Source organism: Prionailurus viverrinus, chromosome E2, assembly GCF_022837055.1.
Source record: "Prionailurus viverrinus isolate Anna chromosome E2, UM_Priviv_1.0, whole genome shotgun sequence".
Lineage (NCBI taxonomy): Eukaryota > Metazoa > Chordata > Mammalia > Carnivora > Felidae > Prionailurus > Prionailurus viverrinus.
In genome coordinates this window covers 47203008-47218602 of record NC_062575.1, presented here as the reverse complement: position 1 = coordinate 47218602, position 15595 = coordinate 47203008, and the positions used below count along the sequence as shown (strand labels likewise).

At 54.9% G+C, this 15595-nt stretch overlaps 2 protein-coding genes across 9 annotated transcripts; one reads left to right on the top strand and one right to left on the bottom strand.

Moving 5' to 3' along the window:
* Nucleotides 1-1552: 1552 nt before the first annotated feature.
* YIF1B (Yip1 interacting factor homolog B, membrane trafficking protein) lies at nucleotides 1553-9318 on the top strand. Of its 8 annotated transcripts, XM_047837111.1 has the most exons (9): nucleotides 1797-1834; nucleotides 4775-4969; nucleotides 5772-6010; nucleotides 6093-6197; nucleotides 6399-6477; nucleotides 6612-6669; nucleotides 7727-7882; nucleotides 7964-8057; nucleotides 8941-9318. In XM_047837111.1, the coding sequence occupies exons 2-9, from the start codon at nucleotides 4936-4938 to the stop codon at nucleotides 9094-9096; spliced, it is 921 nt and encodes a 306-aa protein (XP_047693067.1). In that variant the 5' UTR covers nucleotides 1797-1834; nucleotides 4775-4935; the 3' UTR covers nucleotides 9097-9318. The 8 variants fall into 8 exon arrangements, 7 of the variants coding, with proteins under 7 accessions (XP_047693065.1, XP_047693069.1, XP_047693066.1 ...); XM_047837109.1 differs by lacking the exons at nucleotides 1797-1834; nucleotides 4775-4969 and adding an exon at nucleotides 1553-1692; XM_047837110.1 differs by lacking the exons at nucleotides 1797-1834; nucleotides 4775-4969 and adding an exon at nucleotides 1577-1683.
* Nucleotides 9319-9428: 110 nt separating this feature from the next.
* CE2H19orf33 (chromosome E2 C19orf33 homolog) lies at nucleotides 9429-10323 on the bottom strand. The gene is made up of 4 exons (XM_047837118.1): nucleotides 10170-10323; nucleotides 9939-10051; nucleotides 9722-9796; nucleotides 9429-9592 (listed from the first exon to the last, which is right to left on the bottom strand). The coding sequence occupies exons 1-4, from the start codon at nucleotides 10270-10272 to the stop codon at nucleotides 9485-9487; spliced, it is 399 nt and encodes a 132-aa protein (XP_047693074.1). The 5' UTR covers nucleotides 10273-10323; the 3' UTR covers nucleotides 9429-9484.
* Nucleotides 10324-15595: the final 5272 nt, after the last annotated feature.

Sequence of the window (15595 nt, the reverse complement as noted above, 5' to 3'; positions counted from 1 at the left end):
CCCGTGTTGGGCTCTGTGCTGGGTGTGGAGCCTATTTAAAAAAAAAAAAAAAAGGTGAATATGAGTGAGCGGGGGTCTCTGGCAGAACCAGAATCACACCTCTGTTTAAGGGGAAAATTTTCCTTCCCCGTTCCCTGTTTGTTCCTCACATCCCCCTCCAGCTGTAACTCAGCACTCTCCCTTCAGGCCTTTGGAGGGCAGCCAGGATCCCCACCACATCAGAATGGCAGAGGAGTGGGGCTTAGCGCCCAGCTCAGACACACCCTAGCTGGTTCTATTTATGAAACTGTGGCAGTTCTAGGGGCAGAGCCCAACTTGAGGCTGACAACCCACAGGAAGAGACACTTGATAATAAAACCAGTAACTGTAGCTGCCAGTGATCAAAGACTTACAATATGCCGGGTCCTGTGTACACAGTGGGCTTGTACTGAATCCTCATCCTCTCCTATATTATGCCCATTAAACAGATGAGAATATTTAGGCTTAAAAATGGACTAATCCCAAAACTGGTAAGGGGTAAATATGAGGCCAACGGGAAGCCAAAACACTTGCTTTATTAATAAAATGCTGTGAACATTACAAAATAGTCACGGAAGAACTTAGAAGGGAGAACTGAAGGTGAAGAAATGGTAGTGGAGCCAGAGGGATAGATGCTACGCCACAGGTGCAGAAGGGGAATGGGGGAGCCTCACTCATGTAAAAGGACCGCGAATGAGCCAGGACTCATAACTGAGAAACCAGAAACAGTCCTCAAGTTTCCTAGAAAAGACAAGATCTCAGAGGAGGAAAGGGAAAGCCACAGTAACAGGGACGCTTGCTGACATCCTTCTGGAGTGCTACCACTGCCCAGAAGTCACTTCTACCATTATTTTTGCCTGAGATAAGTGGAGGAGACCGAGGGACAGAAAAGGGGGAGACTGAGGGACAGAGAGAAGACTGAGGAAACCTAACTTTTAAGGCTCCTCACTGGCGGGTGTGTGTGATGTGTTGCTGGAGGTTGCAGAGTGGTTTTGGCAGACAGGGGAAGCCAGGTCACAACTCAAGAGCATTTTTATGAATCTCTGGGTAAATGTCTAAAGATGCCTCCAAAGAAAGACCCCTGGTTCTTCCTACCTGACTTATTGGGTGTCCTCTTCTCACTCTATGTATTCACTTTAATACAAAATTAAAATTGTAATTTTAATTGTACAAGCGTAAGAGTCTGCATAACTCCTCTTAGGCCCTCGAGAACACAAATGGATCTCTCCTCTCCTACTCCACACCCTTTTCTGGCTCTCCAGTGCTCTCTGTGATCCAAATTGAGCGTCCGTCTATATAGAGAACTCCATTTCCCAGAAGTCTCCTCTCCCGATACCTACATTTCTCGTCATGCGCGAGACCGCCTACTCCTGGATTGTCCTCGGCTCCGCCCACCTACCCGTCTTAGTGCTGACTCTCGCCTTACACCACGGGTCTCCGCTCCCCGCCTCTTGCCCGCTGCCAACTGGTCCAGGCCTCCGCGAGGGGCGTGGCCTCTATGCGATCGTTATGCCTATTGGCTGTCGCGCCGTCGCTGGGGCGTGGCTACGGGAGCCGGGCGGGCACATTTCGAACAGCGGCTGGGGCGGTGGCGGCGGCGGCAGCGGCTGCGGCGGTGAAGGATGCACCCGGCGGGCTTGGCGGCGGCGGGGACGCCCCGGCAGCGTAAGTGGCGTACGTGGCCGGTTGAGGAGATCGGGCGGGCTGGCGGGGGGCGTGGCGGGGCTGCCGCGGCAGTTGGCGAGGTCGCTGCAGGTCGGAGGTCACGGGGTCAGGGATCTAGAGCTTCAGGGTGTGCACAGCGCTAAGATGCCAGGTCCGGGTAGGGGGCGCGTTGGGGTCGATTCTTCTTTTCTTTAGGAAATTCCTTTGGAAGAAAACTTTGGGCGGGATAATGTGTGGTGTGCAGGAAAAGACGACTTTCATTCATTTGCAGTTAGCGAGCTGCCTTCTCCCCACCCTTCCGTGGCCTCCGGCTGTCGCCCACGCTCCGTAGGACAGCGTTCAAGCCCTTCGTGAGCTCAGAGGGCCATGTTTACTTCTCACATAAGATTTGAACCTATATATCTCAGACTGTTCACCCCCTCTTCCCGTTTTTCTCAATTTGTATCTCTCTTTAAGTTCTTCTTCATCTCCGTGACTGTGCGTACATCTCATTTATTCTTTCAGCATGTCCTGCCTCAGCTCCCCTTGTGCCAGGCCCTTTGCTGGAATTTGGGTACCTGGTAGTAACTAGCATAGCACTAGTCCTTGTTAACTTACAACTCAGAGTTTAGTGGTGAGGCAGACACTAAACTCGGAACAAGCAAGTCAGCAAGAAAATCTGGGGAGTACTTAGGGCTGTGAAGGGAATAATCCAGGATGTGATGGGGGTTCAGAGGCACCATGTGCTCATTCCTGTCTTCAACCATAATGATAAGGTGCCTGGCTGGCTCTGTGGTGGGTGTTGCCGGGGCCACGGCAGTGCCCAGACAGCCTTGGTTCCTGTCCTCATGCACTACCAGTAGAAAGCAGAAGACAGCGGCAGTTTAGAGTGATGGTAACCTGATGGGGGAAGCACAGGCAGAGGGGTCAGGGCCGGGATGGAGGGATTGTGGTAGTCCGCGTAAGGTGTGTGACCCAGGCTGGGCGTGTCAGTGATGCCTCCTGAAAGAGGTATGTCTTGTGAGGAATTCGACCGGAGAAGGGGGTTTGTGGTGGGAAGGAAAAGCGTTGGAAGCTTGCACCCAGTAAACAAGTGGACAAATGTATATATAGTTAGCAGATGTGGTAAATGCTCAGAAGGGAAAAAAGAACGCTGGATATTATGAGAACAAGGTGAGGCTGGTGCTTTCTACTGAGGAGTGAGGAAGGTCTCTGCAAAGGAAACACTTGAGCTGAGGCCTGAGTGCTCTTTTGACAGGTGTTAATCGTGGGCAGATGTTCCAAAGGGATAGCCGTGCATGTTCAAAAGTCTGTGTGGGCCAGGAGCTTGGCAGAGTCAGGGCCCGAGAGGCCAGAGCGACCGGGCACTGTGAGCCCCAGGAGAGGTAGCAAACCAGGGTGGTTGGCGTAGCTGGGTCATGCGTGTGGCTTTTATTCTCAGCACAGTGGGGACTGATCTTCGGCAGCGGACATGAAATACTCTTTCGCGTTTAAAATCTGGCTGCTGACGGAGAGAAGGTTGGTGGGGCAAGAATAGGCAGGGGGACCTGGTAGGAGGACATCTAAGTCAGGCTCAAGATGACAAGGTCTGAAAAGGGAGGATAAGCACCGAGCCACAGTGGGCGAGAACCAGCAACTCGTCGGTTGCATGTCAGAAAGAAGGGGAGTCAGGGGCTTGGACACTGACATGAGCCCCCAGGGGCAGCCAGAGGGCATGGTCAGGAACTGGCCACACATGGAAGTGGAGCCAGGAGAGAAGTGGCAACTGGAGACAGAGCCCAGGGCCCAAGGCACACGTGGGTGGGTGGGGTTCCTCTAGGTGAGAGGCAAAGCCAGAAGGGTGGAAAACGTGGCCGCATGTTTCAGAGAGCTGAAAATAAGCCGAGGCTGGAGAGGGACCCATCCCGAGACCGTCAGCTCCGCAAATGCAGGAGTTTTTGTCGTTTTGATTAATTTTTTAAGTTTATTTATTTTGAGAGACAGAGTGCGGGAGGGGCAGAGAGAGAAAGAATCCCTAGCAGGCTCTGCGCTGTCAGCACAGAGTCCAGAGTGGGGCCCAAACCCGTGAACTGTGAGATCATGACCTGAGCCAAAACCAAGAGTCAGACGCTTATCCGGCTGCGCTACCCAGGTGCCCCAGGAGTTTTTGTCTTTTTGATCATTGCTATATCCACCATGCCTGCAGCAGAGCCTAAGACATAGGGGTGCTCAGGAGGTGTTTGTGGGGCTCAGGAAAGAGAAGGAGTTAGGTACAGTGTCTCAGAAACCAAGGGAGCAGAGAGTTGGAGATTGGCATTTGGGATAGTGGCATCGAATGCTTCCGAGGGCCTGGGTCGGATGACAGTGGCTAACAGTCTTGGCCCGGCAGTGCAGAGGGGTGTTTAGGAGGCTAGTGGGGCCAGAACCCCAAACATCAAGGGCTTGGGGAGTGATGGGGAGGGAAGAAGGGCTTGCACCAAAACTTTCAGAAGTGGGAGAGGGGAAAGGAGAGTGGGCCTTGGGGATGAGGGGCCAGGCCAGTGCTGCTTGCTGTGGGATTGAGCACACCTGGGTCTGTTTTCAGGCTGCAGATAACTGAGAGGAAGAGTTGAGGGACTAGTAATCCATAACAGGTGACAGGAACTGACACTTTTTATGTGCCAGGCCAGGAGCTGAGGAGTCTATAAGTGTCCCTTGGCCTTGGGCCATTGACTCTGTTCTACAGAAGAGAGAACTGAGGTGCAAAGCCAGGACACAGATTATTGGATTTCTCTCCCCCAGTAACCCTCTTACCCTTTCCCTGTGCCCACAAGGGCACCCGGCACATAGGGGGAGCTCCGTAAGTATCTGCTGTTGGTGGCATTGCTTGCGGTTGAGGAACTGGGGCCCCAGAGCCAGAGTGCTGGGTTCAAATCCGCCCTCTCCATATTCCCCTTCTCTTCCCTCTTCTTTACCCTACCCTAACTAAGCCCACCTCCAGCAGGCCCCATCCCTACCCCCTCCAGAATCTGGCCAGAAGCAGCCCATCCCCCTCCCCATCACTGTCCCACCCCTCCATCCCGATTCCCATCCTGCTCCCATACCTCTCCCTCCTCCCCTCTTCCTGCCTCCCACCCCAGTCTGTTCCCCACAGGAAGCCAGAGGGACTTTTTCCAGACCTGACACCCGGCTCTGCTTCATACCGTCTGAGTGACTTTGGGCAAGGGCCTGAACTTCTCTGGGGCTCGCTTTTCCTGTCTGTCAAATGGGGACAGTGATAGTACTGGCACAAAGTGGGGCTGCCGTGAGGACTGAATGAATTCATCCGCAGTGCTGAGCACACAGCCTGGTATGTGCTGAGTGCTGGTGCGTGGTTCAGTTACTTTCCTAGCTATCAGGCCCGCCTGGGCTAGACTCTTGCTCTGTCACTCACTCAGTGTGGCCCTTTGCACAAGTCACTTCCCCTGGCTGAGCCTCGGTTACCACATCTGTGATGTGGAGATAGCCTCTTACTTCGCGGGGTTTTGTCAGGCACCTCCCTAGCCCCGTGTTAGGGGCGAGGGGTTCATGCATGAACAAGACGAAGCTCCGCCCCTTGGAGGCACACATTTTAGTGGGGAGACAGTGAACAAAATAAAACAGCTAATATGTCAGCCGGCGCTGAGTTCTCGATGTAAGTGAAGCAGGGAAGGGGGTGGGCGGCAGGGGATGTCCCTGCTGCCAAGGGACATGCGGTTGTAGACAGGATGGTCGGGTGGGAAGGCACCACAGAGCCAAGACCTGGCGGAGGGGAGGGGGGAAGCATCCAGGCAGAGGAATGGCCGGAGCAGAGGCCGTGAGGTGGGAGCGGGCCTGGCGTTTCCGGTGAACATTGAAGCCCGTGTGGCTGGAGCGAACAAGTGAAGGAGGGCATGAAGGGAGACACAGAGACCTTGTTGGTAAGAGGCTTGGTACAGGATTCTGTACACAGTAGGCCAAGTACATAGTAGCCATCAACGTATCGTCACTGTTATTTGGATGGACACATGACGGGCAGACAGAGCCTGCCTGCACTTGACTGGGTGGCCCATCTGACACCAAAACCAGCGCCTCACTGCCGCGAGAGGAGAACACCTGCAGAATGAGTGAGGCTCCCCACTCTTCCCCTGCAGCGTCAAAGCGGAGGATCCCGGTGTCCCAGCCGGGCATGGCTGACCCCCACCAGCTTTTCGATGACACAAGTTCAGCCCAGAGCCGGGGCTATGGGGCCCAGCGGGCACCTGGAGGCCTGGGCTACGTGCCAGCCTCTGCATCGCCCCAGGAGGCCTTCCTGGCCGATCCTGTGTCCAACATGGCCATGGCCTACGGGAGCAGCCTGGCCGCACAGGGCAAGGAGCTGGTGGATAAGAACGTGAGTTCTGGGCTGGTGGGCGTCGGGGGAAGGCGGGGGCCATGAGGCCGGGGCTTCAGGCTTGGGCTCTCCCTCCCCCCAGATTGACCGCTTCATCCCCGTCACCAAGCTCAAGTATTACTTTGCCGTGGACACCATGTACGTGGGCAAGAAGCTAGGCCTGCTCTTCTTCCCCTACCTGCACCAGGTCAGCACTGCCTCCACCGAGGGGAACACGGCCTGAGGAGGGAGGGCCTCCAGGTGGGGGTGGAGGGTAGAGGGTGAGTCAGAGGCCGGCCGGTGTGAGGGAGGGGCAGGCTGAGTGGGTTTGCCTCAAGGGAGGGTCTGGAGGCCGTGCGGCAGGAGCCCAGCTCTGGGGGTCCTGCTGCTCCCCCCACTCTCCCCACAGGACTGGGAAGTACAGTACCAGCAGGACACACCAGTCGCCCCCCGCTTTGACGTCAATGCTCCTGACCTCTACATTCCAGGTTTCACCCTCCCCGTCACCGCCCGGCACCCTCCTCCCTCTGGGTGGGCACGTCTAGGGCAGAGGTTTAGGTGCCTAGTGGCCCAGGATGGTCCGTCTTCCTCTGACCCGTGTCTGTGTGTCTGCCTCCCACAGCTATGGCTTTCATCACCTATGTCTTGGTGGCTGGCCTGGCGCTGGGGACCCAGGATAGGTAAGGGAGGCCTGGAGTAGGCAGAGCGGGGTGAGGGCTGGGGGGCTGAGGGGCAGTCAGGAAGGTGTCTTGGATCTCCTCTCTCAGGGCAGCCCCACCGTGCTCCCCGTCAGCCTGGCACAGGGCCCTTGGTGTCGCCCTCAGAGTCAGCCTGCCCTCCTCCCTCGCTTTCCACCCATGTGTAGCCTATCACCACACCTGTAGTGGGCGACTCTAACTCCATCCTCCTCCTTAGCCTCCATCACCAGATCACGCTTGTCCTCACTGCCTCCTAACCAGCTTGCCCTGCCCACATCCCCTCGGCAACGGCTAAAGGTGTTGTTGGGATGCGGGCCTGGCCAAGTCCCACCCTGCTCAGAAGCTCTCCCCTCCCCAGATCAAGCCCTGGCCCCTTAGTCTGGCACTCCACGGCCTCCACACAGCCTCGCTCTGCCCCTCCTCGTTCTGCTGTGCCACTCTGGGCCTCTTTCCATCCTCCAGAGGGCCTGGTGCTGCCTCTCCGGGGCCTTTACTCAGGAGTATGTTACTTCCCTGCGTCACCTGCTCAGCACCTGCTCACTTGCTACGTCTCCACTCTGATGGCACTTACTCGGGGAAGACTTTCCATCCCCCAGCCTGGGCCAAGCCCCCACCTCTTGCTCATAGGCCCCAGTTCATTTCTTTTGTGGCATCAAAAACAATTGTCATTAGAATCCATTAATTGTTGAGGCACTGGGGATATGGCAGAGACCATGGCCCTTCTTCCCCAGTCAGCTGCTTATTCCTTCAGGCCTCAGCTCAGGTATCCTCTCCTCTGGGAAGCCTTCTCTGATACTTTCTCCCACCTGGGTCCAGCAACTCCCCTGCCCTGTGCTTCCCTCATCCCAGCCCTCGCTCCTCTGGGCTGTCACTGAGGACAGGTCAGCCTTCCCTGGAATGACATTTCCATGCGGGCAGGGTCCAGATCCATCTTGGTCACTGTTGAGTCTCTAGACCCACCCAACACAGGCTGTCTGCAGGTGGATCCTCTGGGAGGGTGGGAGCCGGTCAGCCAAGTGACAGAGCTTGGTGCCGGCAGGTTCTCCCCAGACCTCCTGGGGCTGCAGGCGAGCTCTGCGCTGGCCTGGCTGACATTGGAGGTGCTAGCCATCCTGCTCAGTCTCTACCTGGTCACTGTCAACACCGACCTCACCACTATCGATCTGGTGGCCTTCTTGGGCTACAAATATGTTGGGTAAGTACCCCTCCCCCTTCCCCCTTGCCAGCCCCAGCCCTGAGCCCTCTCCCTCAGACCAGCCTTCCCCTCTCCTCCCAGGATGATTGGCGGGGTCCTTATGGGCCTGCTCTTTGGGAAGATTGGCTACTACCTGGTGCTGGGCTGGTGCTGCGTGTCTATCTTTGTGTTCATGGTGAGCTGGGGTTCAGGGGAGGATGAGGCTTGAGGGCACAAGCCCTCAGAGTTGGGATCCCCTGGAGGCATCCAAGCAGAGGATGTCAGGTTGGGAATTGATACAAGAGGCACATTGCTGCACTGAGCAGCCTTGGAGTGGCTACCCGAGCCTGGGAGTCAGGAGAGCTTCCTGGAAGAGGGGGTGTCCAAGCTGGGCCTGAAGGAAGAGAAGGAGCCCCGCTGGGCTGTTAAAGTGGGCTCTTGCCCTCACTCCACACTCCTTACATGGTGGGCTTTCCTGCCACAATGTCTGTTTGGATGAAAAAAGTTTCAGTACCCCTGGCAGTAGCTTCTCTGGGTCCCAGGCAAATCACTTCCCCTCTTTAACCTTGTTTCCCCTTTTGCAAAAAGGGGAATAATTGCATCTCAGGGTACTGGGAGGATGCAGTGTGAGCATATGTGAGGAGCAGAGGGCAAAAACTGACCAAGTCTGACCCTCAGATAAACTTTGACTTAGATGTCATTATTTAAAAGTTTAAAAAAAAAAAAAAAAAAAAGCATCCTGGCTTGTGTTGAAAAATTGTCCTCGGGCCAACATAAGCCGGTGGCAGCAGCCGTGGCTGAGCCCAGCCACCTCTTCAGGCAGGGTGTGCCCCACGAAGTCCCCATCGCACTCAGGGGACTCTCCTGCCGTTGGAGTTTGGAACCCTCACGTTTTCTCACAAGGTTTGGGTAGGAGGAAGTCCTCGCCATCTGTTTGGAGGTTTGGGGGGAACCCGGGCTCCCCACGAGCAGAAACTTGAGCCCAGCCACCCCCGTGGAGGAAGAGAGGCAGGGCTTGGAAGTACACCCAGGCGCCCCGCCCTGGCCGACGACTCAGGGTGAACCCCCTCCCGCCCCAGATCCGGACGCTGCGGCTGAAGATCCTGGCGGAGGCAGCGGCCGAGGGGGTCCCGGTGCGCGGCGCCAGGAACCAGCTGCGCATGTACCTGACCATGGCCGTGGCGGCGGCGCAGCCCCTGCTCATGTACTGGCTCACCTTCCACCTGGTGCGGTGAGGGCGACCCGGCCCCCGCCTCCAGCTGCTGCTCCGGGCGGCCGCGCCCGCCTCCCCTCTGCCCGTCGCCCCCGGGGGCCCCGCCCCCGCCCTGGCACCGGCGCTGCCCCTCTCCCGAGACCCCGCCCCCTCCCCTCGCCGAGGTGCTGAGATCTCCAGCTGCACAGGCCGCCCCGCAGTGCGGCCGCTGTTCAGGAAACAATAAACCGTGATGGGCACGGCGTGGGCGGCCTCTCCTTGGCGGCGCGCGCGGCTGCCCGGCAGGGGGCAGGCCAGGCCGGGGCAGGGGGACGGGCGGGCGGGGCGGGGCCGGCACACCACAGCACCTCGAGACCGGAAGGCGGCCGTGCGGCCGAGAGAAGGTTTAATGAGACCCCCGCCCAGGTGGGTCAGTGAGGAGCCTCTTTCTTCGCCTTTTCTTTCTTCTGCTTTTTCACCTTGGGCTTCTTGACCTTGCCGGCTGTGCTTTTGTGCTTGTCGGACGCGGCAGCGTGAGGCTGTGGGGCCGAGGGCGGTGGGGATGGGAGAGGAGAGAGACGGTTCCACCGGTGGAACGATCGCCCGGCATGTGGGCCGGGACTCTGCCCTCACCTGGAATGCCGGTGGGAGCGGGGAAAGCCTCTTACCTTTGCTTCCACGTCCGAGTCGCCGGAGCTGCTGCTGCTGCTGGAGTCTGAGGAGCTGCGGTGACCGTGGCCATGCTAGTTGGAGGCAGGACAGTGAGGCCAGGACCCCTTACCCCGCCCCCAGGTTGGAAGCCCCAAGGCTCGCGGGACCCTGGGTTCAAAGGCAACACCCCACCTTCACACCGGGAGGCGCGTGCCTGGTCCTGAGGTGACTTACCTTCGGTTTGTCTGCCGCCCCGGCCTCTGACGGGCCCTGAACTTTGGGGGTGCTGTGTTTGTGGTCTCCCACCTGGGCTGTCCCCTGTGGCTTCTTGGAGGTGGAGTCCAGGGCTGTGGAGAGAGAAGTCGGGTGGGCTGGGCCAGGCGAAGGAGATGCGCCCTTGGAGGAGGTTTCTGGGTTTCCATCTGGCCCCCTGCCCCTCAAACTCCCCACCTCCCAGGAGCGCACCTGCAGCCAGGTCGAACTCCATGGTGAGAGAAGGTATGTGGGGAGCGCCAGGAGGGCCTTTGTAGTGCCAGGAGGGCAGAGGGAGGGGTGTGGGGAGGAGCATGGGAGCTGCCTGCCCAAGGACTTCTGCGGAGCCCCACCCAGCCTTGTTCAGAGTCCTTAGCCTTGACTCACAGCCCCTCCCCAGGACCACTCAACTTTTTCTCTGTGGGAAATGGGGATTTCCTCAGTTAATTGTTGAATTTCCACCCCACCTGGTGGACTTGGCAAGTGAGGGGGGACCGTGTGGATTGGTTTGGGAGGGCAGTGTATGAGCAGCTAGCTGTAGACTTCTGGGGAGGGGGCTAGAACTGTCATCTGCTTCCCTCAAAAGGGAAGCCTTTTTTTCAAAAGCAGATGCCTGCTTTTGAAGGAACGAGAGGGAGGGTGCCTCCCCGTGCCCTATGTCCCGTCATAATGCTAACACTCCCTGTGTACTTACCACATGCCAGGCACTGTTCCAAAGGTTTCACACTCATGAAGTCACTTTCAACAACCCCTGGATGGATGGCTCTGTGAGCAGCAGTGTCCAAAGGGGTGAAGAGCATGAACTTGGAATAAACCTGCTGGATTCGAAGCCCCACTGTACCACTTAGTAGTGGTGTGAGCTCAGGAAAGTTGCTTTGCCTCCCTGTGCCTCGGTTTCCTCATCTGTAAATGGCAGCTACCATATGGGGTTATAGTAAGGATCAGAAAGATTAGTTTCCTATGACTGTGCCTGGCACAGAGTAAGTGCTTGTAAAATAATGTTTGGGTTTGTTCAGTTAAAAGGTGGGTATTGTTATTATCCCTGTTTTACAGATGAGAAAACCGAGGGACCAAACATAGAAGTAAGATGATGAACGGCAATGTAGTACGAATGGGCTAGAAGTGGGATTCACACCCAGACAGTGTGGCTCACCTGGTGAACGCTCAGGGGAAGGGACAGCCCCTGAATCCAGTCTGCCCTCCTCGCGCCGGGCCTGGCCAGTCGGTCCGAGGGCGAAGCTGGGAGACCTGAGCCATCTGCTCCCATTGCTGTGAGGCTGTGTCCTTGCGGGTCCCCCCCTGGCCCAGCCCTGCCACCAGGAGCTGGGCTGCCATACCTGCAGGAGCGGGCAGTCAGGGCTGGCATCCAGGTGGCAGTGATGACTGAGGCCCGGGGATGATGATGAACGGGGGGTGATCAGCCTTGTGCACTGCGGCCTCTGCTCCGGAGTGGGTTCCTCAGAGGGGCCTGCTCTCACTGCCGGCTCCACGTTGCCCGTCTCTTTAACCTCTTTCCCCTGCTTGATGGTCAGCATAGTCCTTGCTTACTTCTATCTGGAGTTATCTTTATTCTCAGTTCCTTCATTGTGTATCTGTTGAGTACCTACTATAGTAGGTACTTGGCGCAGTCCAAGTGCTGGGGATACAGAGGTAACAAAACCAAAAATTCCAGCCTCATGGAATTGACATTCCAGTGGGGGAAACAAAGTAAAATGTACAGAATGTTGATTTTTTTTTTTTAATGTTTGAGAGAGAGAACAGCGTGAGCAGGGGAGGGACAGAGAGAGGGAGACACAGAATCGGAAGCAGGCTCCAGGCCCCGAGCTGTCAGCACAGAGCCTGACACGAGGCTCGAACTCGCAAGCAGTGAGATCATAACCTGAGCCGAAGTCAGACGCCCAACCGACTGAGCCACCCAGGCGCCCCGTAAAATGTACAGAATGTTAGAAACAAATGGAAACTAAGATGTCCCATCAGCTGGTAAATGGACATAAAATGTATTTATACTGGGATGTTACTCAGCCATAAAAAGGAATGAACTGACATATACCGCATCACACGTGAAGCTCAAAAACATGTGAGGTGAGAGGTGCCAGACACAAGAGACTACATATTGTAGGATGTCACTCATGGGAGGTGTTCCGAGAAGGGCTATTGAGACGGCAGGTTAGCCATTGCTGGGAGCTAGCTGCGTGGAGAACGGGGACTGACTTTGTAACTGAGCATGAGAGATCTTATTGGGGTGGGGATGAAAACACGTTCTAAAACTGACTGATGGTGATAATTGCACCACTTGGTAAAATTATTTAAAACCACTGAGGTGCACATTTGAAATGGGTGAGTTTTATGTAACTCACACCTCAATAAAGCTACGTTTTAAAAAGTAATATGTGCTAAGAAGAAAAATGCTGCTAAAAAGGGGGCTAGGTAATAACTATATGGTCTGTTGGGAAGAGGCTGGATTTCAGATAAGAGTTAACAGGGAAAGCTTTGAGTAAAGATCTGGATGAGGAGGTAAGCAAATGCAAGCACATTAAGTGTTGTAGGCAGCAGGAATGGTAAGTGCAAAGGTCCTGAGGCAGGAATGTACCTGTGTGATGAAGAGCTGCAAGGAGTTCAGAATGGCAGTGAGAATGGAGGGGGAAATGTAGGTCAGGAGGGATGGACAGTGGGGGGACTCGTACATCAAAGATCTTTGATCTTTGAGTGAGAAGAGGTGGTGAATCATGATTGTGGCTTTGCCCACAATTAGATGCAGGATATGAGAAAAAATGTTTCTCCAGGCAAAACGTAAATTCCACGTGGGTTGGAGACCTTGTCTGCTTTGCTCAGCACCCAGAAAGGGTGCGTGCTGTCATTTGGTGAATTAGCGAGGTTACCTGATGCCAGGCACTCCACTAATGCGATGGCAGGTTAATGAAGCAGGCAGAGTGGCTATGAGCATGGGTTGTGGAGGTCAGTCTGCTCACAGGTGAGTCCTCACTCTCTCTTCTTGCTCTGTGGACAATTAAGTCAACCACTCTGCCTGTTCTGCCCTCTGTATGGTGGAAGACTTCCCTCGGAAAGTGATGGTTTTGCCTGGCACAAGGTAAGTAGATGCTCAATAAACGGTAGTTTGTATTATTCACAAACACAATCTCCTAAGATTACTCATTAAACTGGCAGTAGGATCCCATGTTCTATATGAGGCAGTTGAACCTCAAAAAGATGGTTTTACACCCAACGACACTGAGCTAGTAGGTTGCAGAGCAGTAGTGGGAGGCCTTCCAGACACAAGATGAAGTGGCTGGCTTTTTACTACTTTGCTAAGATTGTGGGGAGGGTGAGTGGCTCTGGGGAAGGGCACGGGCCTGATCCTCCAAGTTCCCCTCTGTTCACTCCTGACTGTATTGTACTAACTGTATTGTAGTTAGGGTGTGGAAAAGAGCAGAAAGCGTTAACGAGATAGCTTCACTTTTCTCTCCCACAGAATCACTCAGGGACCTGGGCTCCTTCCTCTGTCCTGTATCCTTCCAGGGATGCCCTTGGACATACAGGGAAGCTGGCTTCCATCACTGGGTTGTTGGGAAGGGGAAGGGCAAATGGAGGGCACACCAACTCCTTTAAGGACCTCACTCGGAAATAGCACATGTCCCTCTTGCCAGGTCAGACACATGGTCACGTCTAGCTGCAGGGGAGACTATGATGATCTCCCAGCTCCTAGCTGGGTAGCCATGTACCGAGGTAAAACCTGGGGACTTTCCTGGAAGAAAGAGAGGGAAAACAGACGCGGGATCCTGTCACTACTCCCTACTGGTGGCAGTGAATATACACTTACTCCCTTGCTTTAACCCAGAAGATCGACAAATGGACACCAGATTAAAGCCTGGAAGGTGAACACAAATGCCTGATGAGAAACAGGTGAGGGCTAAAGATTGTCCTGCTTCTGAGAAAATAATCCCTCCATTCAGTATTTGTGTACCATGCTAACAGGTGCGGGGACAGTAGCTTATGTCTCCCCTGGCCCTGCCTGCCCCTGATCTCTTAACAGCTCTGCCCTCCTGTGTTTCCACATTACTTCTGCCTAAAATGACTTGGTTCTGAGGGTGCAAGCAACCCCTTCTTTGTAGGAAAAAGGGACTTGTGTCCCCAACTGTCCTGCAATATGGTCATTCACTACTAAATCAAGCTTACCCTTCCTCTAACATTTCTCCAGCTGACATTCTTTGGAGAGTCACGGAGGCCCTAAAGCTTTTATTTAATCACTGCAATTTATGAAGAGGTTGCTGGATGCCAACTTTAGTGGCCAGGGAAGCCAAGGGGGAGTGGGCTGCTGGGATACAGTCCTCCGTGGGGGTCCTGTGCTCCTCATCTGAGGACTGACCTTGCTCATTGGAAAAGTAACTGCTGTGCAAGGTCTGCTTTCATCTCTTCCCTGAAGCTGACATGAACAGAGTGTCCTGGTGCTATAAACATCATAATCCCTGTTCTGGAATATTTTCTTTGAACTTAACCACATCCCAGGACATGGAGGACTTTAAGCACACAGTATGTAGAGACTGTTTACTTTCCCACAGAAGTGCTGCACTGGCCCTGTACATTCTGGAAAACTAATGATCAGAACATCTTGATGGGCCACCCTTTGGGATGTGCCAAGGGGCTGACCGCCCGGCCAGGGAAAGCCAGGCTTGGCCACCACTCAGCTGACTGTTGTGTCTGGGATTTGATTTCACTCTATTTGCAAGCTAGTAAGTCAGCCTGTAACTGTTTCCAAAATGCTGGCAGAAGCCTTGAGATTCCTGGGTCAGTGACAAAAGGCTTTATTACCGCAAGCAGCTTAAAGCATCAGCTTGTGTCGGGTCCTTTGCCCGATGTGGGCAATGAGTTGCATTACAAGAGCAGAGCTTGGGGAACCTTCTGCTTCACAGGAAGCAGCAAGCAAGCCTGCTCTTTGTCCTAGAGGGAGCCATTACCTCATCCCGAAAGGCACTCCCTGCAAACCCAACCCTGAGAAGTGGCCCAGGTAACCAGCTGGCAGGGTCACATATTCTTGGCACGCCCAGGAAGCCTTGTAGCTGCGTGAGACACACCTCTCCTGACAAGCCACCCCTCCTGGCTCCTGGTGAATTTTCGCACGAGTATGCCACCCTGATTAATCATCTAACAGAACCCAAGATCGAATCACTGTTTGTCTCACGCAGCATTTAAAGCAATCTCAACAAGACTCCAAGCAGCGGTGAGTCCTGTTGATAGGAGGCCGGCCTGTCGTTGAGCCTCCAGCTGTGAATCAGCAGGGCCTACGTCAGGATGGAGTCCAACACTCATCTTATCATCCATTAGGATCCACCCGAGGGACTTCAGACTGACCTCGGTTCTTTGGCGTCATTACCAATTACAAGGCCCAAAAGCAACCCTTGTGCCCAATGGGGAGACATTATGGCTCGTTCTTTCCCACATGTCAACACACGGATTACTGGAGCACAGGGCACGGATTCTGGTTCAGGATTGGTTAAACCTGATTTGGACACCAGCACATGGGCAGTGCCACGGAGTACTGTAGCCTCAATCACTATGTACGGCATAAGCCACGGCTCCCTGGGCATCTGAAGTGTGTGATTTTGTTATCAGCCAGAGTGTAACGAGTCTGTGCAGGTCCGTGT

What these genes read in the sequence shown, in the direction of transcription:
- CE2H19orf33 (XM_047837118.1), bottom strand. Translation starts at nt 10,272, where the DNA reads ATGCTCCTCCCCACACCCCTCCCTCTGCCCTCCTGGCACTACAAAGGC. An exon ending in GGGCGGCAGACAAACCGAAG is followed by an intron (nt 9,797 to 9,938) that starts GTAAGTCACCTC and finishes GCCTCCAACTAG; the next exon opens with CATGGCCACGGTCACCGCAG. An exon ending in ACTCGGACGTGGAAGCAAAG is followed by an intron (nt 9,593 to 9,721) that starts GTAAGAGGCTTT and finishes TCGGCCCCACAG; the next exon opens with CCTCACGCTGCCGCGTCCGA.
- YIF1B (XM_047837108.1), top strand. Translation starts at nt 5,188, where the DNA reads ATGCATGAACAAGACGAAGCTCCGCCCCTTGGAGGCACACATTTTAGT. An exon ending in TCTTCCCCTACCTGCACCAG is followed by an intron (nt 6,198 to 6,398) that starts GTCAGCACTGCC and finishes CTCTCCCCACAG; the next exon opens with GACTGGGAAGTACAGTACCA. An exon ending in GCGCTGGGGACCCAGGATAG is followed by an intron (nt 6,670 to 7,726) that starts GTAAGGGAGGCC and finishes TGGTGCCGGCAG; the next exon opens with GTTCTCCCCAGACCTCCTGG.